Raw genomic sequence first — 2,755 nt, 5'->3', positions numbered from 1 at the left:
CGGCGAAGTCGAGATCGAGTTTACTGTGTACTGCCTAGGCATGGGGCAGATACCTAGCCCCAGTTTTGGGCTCTACCTTGTTAGTTTCTGTCTGATTATAAGGATCTAAGCATCTCACCCATGTACCTAACTCATCGCGATGCCACATTCTCTTGAAAGTACAGTCGGTTGATATTTAGCCGGCGAACTGGTGATGAATGGGCTCTGGGCTCCTGACTGTCAAGTCCTGAGTCGTTCGTTCGTTTTAGAAGTCAGCATCCACTGGAGCTTGCGTTTCACCTCCTCCATACACTGGTTTCATTCGTTCATTCTGCTCCTGCTACAGAACTTGAGTCCTTCAAAGCCGCGCCACTCCTTGGGACCCAGAGCCATTGGCACATCGTCGTGGTCTTCGTCACTATTCATGATGTCGTCCGTCCTCTCACCGCCCGGCCTTCGTGCCGCCACGTCATTCCTTTGTCTGGCCATGGCCGTCCAGGCACTGCCCAGGGGCCTTTGGAGAAGCGAAGACTCCTTCACGCGGCAGGCCTGCTTCGTCTCGGCACATGATGAACAGAGGCTGCTTACAGAGAACGCTTCATCCTCCGAGTCCATGACGGTCGAGGCATGTGCGGCATCTTGCTCCTCGTACCAATATTTCGGTCTTGAGTACGGTCGGGAGTGCTACTGCGGCAACTCGTACCCAGAAGCAGCCGTCTCCGTCGCCGACAGCGAATGCTCCTTCAGCTGCTCTGGAGACAGTACACAAACCTGTGGCGCTGGTAATCGCATCGAGATCTACCGCAACAACAACTGGACGCCACGCACTCCAGCCGCCCTCGAAGTGCCTTACCTCGGCTGCTTTAAGGACGAGGGTTCTCGCGTGCTGCCCAATAACCTCCTAGCCGCCGACGATATGACGGCCGAGAAATGTGCCCAGCATTGCAGCAGCTACGCTTTCTTTGGTGTCGAGTACGGCCGGGAATGCTGGTGCAGTAACAATGCTCCCGAGCCGTCTCTTGCTGCCCCTGAAGCCGACTGCTCTTTTCCCTGTGCCGGCAACGACACCCAGATCTGTGGCGCCAGCGGTCGTATTAACGTATGGGGTGCTCTCGTGGCTCCTGTCGAGTCACCTGATGAAGTTGACAACTTCAATTGGCTGGGGTGCTTCACTGATAATGTCGGTTCTCGCTCTCTGCTCGGCCCGGTCTTCCACGCTGAGGATATGACGCTCGAAAAGTGCGCCGCCAACTGTGCAGACTACGGCTACTTCGGCGTCGAGTACGGCACGCAGTGCTTCTGCGGAAATAGGCTCCGCGAGACCGCCGAAGAGGTGGATCAGGCTGAGTGTGCCATGCCCTGCGGTGGTGACAATGCCAATGTGTGTGGCGACGCCAACCGCTTGACTGTCTATGTCAGCAAGGACTGCCGCGTAGACCCCGATCGCCCCACCAGCGTGGGCAGCTTCCAATATCAGTCATGCCGGACCGATAGTGTCTCCTCCCGGGCTCTTCTTGTCTCGAATGAAGAGCGCGTCCTTCGCGCTGATGACATGACTGTCGAAAAGTGTGCCGAATTTTGTGACGGGTACCCCTATTTTGGTGTTGAGTACGGCAGTCAATGCTTCTGCGGCGATCAGCTTTCAAACACCAGTCAAGAGGCCCCAGAGGAGGAATGCGCTTACCTCTGTAAGGGAAACCCTCTTCAATTGTGTGGTGCAGCGGACAGATTGAATGTGTATGCTGTCGCGACAGCCCCAGATTCCTAAGTTCGGGAGAAGTTCTGGGTCATGCTGAGCGAAGGAATTAAAACCAGGTGTTGGAGCTCTTCGGTTAAGTAGCGCTTGTAATGTGCGCTCGCTGTTCTCTTAGAATCGGCCTCTTTTTTTTCTTTTTTTTTGGCTTTTATCGGTCTCTTGTTTTGCTAGAGTCGATCTGTGTGCCATAGAAGAGATAAAGCACTAGACCTGTAATAGGCAGGGAATGTGTAATAACTCGTCACCCACATGTCAGAGAGATGGACTGAAAAATGAACCTTTGTTTTTTTACAAGCAGGCAATTGGAATCCGAAGTTTTTTCGTGTTACCCAAGATTGATTGGCCGGCTGCCTGGTCGACTAACAACCTGTCTAGGACCGCAAAAGAAAGATGAAGAGGGGATAGAAGCCGGGGATACTGAAGGCATAAGAAATGAGCTGTCCTACTCCTCCCGGTAGGTACAAGAAACTGCTAGAGAGACACCACATTAATATGTACACCTCCTGGAATAAAAAGTCCCTTAGCTTGAGAAGCCATTATATGTGAGTGTTCTCTGATTAACAAGTCGCTCTCAGGAAACCGCAACCTAGCCTAGCAGTATGATAGAACTTGCATTGGTACTGGAAAATATGACACAACATAACAGTTCCAATACATTAGAAACCATGCGTTGCCATGCCCATACACGGGCGGGTGACCAAGAGTGACCAAGAGAGATTGCTCTGTAACAGCCGGTTTGTTCCAACTTCAAACATCCCTGGCTTCTTCGAAATCTAGGATAGAGATCTGAGGCCCACGAAAAAAAAAAAAAAAGCTAACCTTCGACCAAAGAATGCTCGACTTTGGAAATACACCAAAGAGGCAATGGCAATCTCCAATCCACACAAAACAGAGCGAGGTAAAGAATAGGAGAAGCCTAACATTCCATGTTTATTATATATATATATGTGTGTGTGTGTGTGTGTGTGTGTGTGTGTGTGTGGAGGGGAACAAAACACCAAACAAAGAGGAAGTGATATA

The 2,755-nt window shown here is 51.3% G+C and overlaps 1 protein-coding gene across 1 annotated transcript; it reads left to right on the top strand.

The window, feature by feature from the left end:
* Positions 1–406: 406 nt before the first annotated feature.
* Positions 407–1,747, top strand: CTHT_0009010 (uncharacterized protein; the record flags this gene model as incomplete). Its single annotated transcript, XM_006691363.1, has 1 exon — positions 407–1,747. The coding sequence occupies one exon, from the start codon at positions 407–409 to the stop codon at positions 1,745–1,747; it is 1,341 nt and encodes a 446-aa protein (XP_006691426.1).
* Between the last annotated feature and the right edge of the window lie 1,008 nt (positions 1,748–2,755).

The sequence above is a fragment of the Thermochaetoides thermophila genome (genome assembly GCF_000221225.1).
Source record: "Thermochaetoides thermophila DSM 1495 unplaced genomic scaffold scf7180000011812, whole genome shotgun sequence".
Taxonomy (NCBI): Eukaryota; Fungi; Ascomycota; class Sordariomycetes; order Sordariales; family Chaetomiaceae; genus Thermochaetoides; species Thermochaetoides thermophila.
This window is presented reverse-complemented; position numbering and strand designations above follow the sequence as displayed.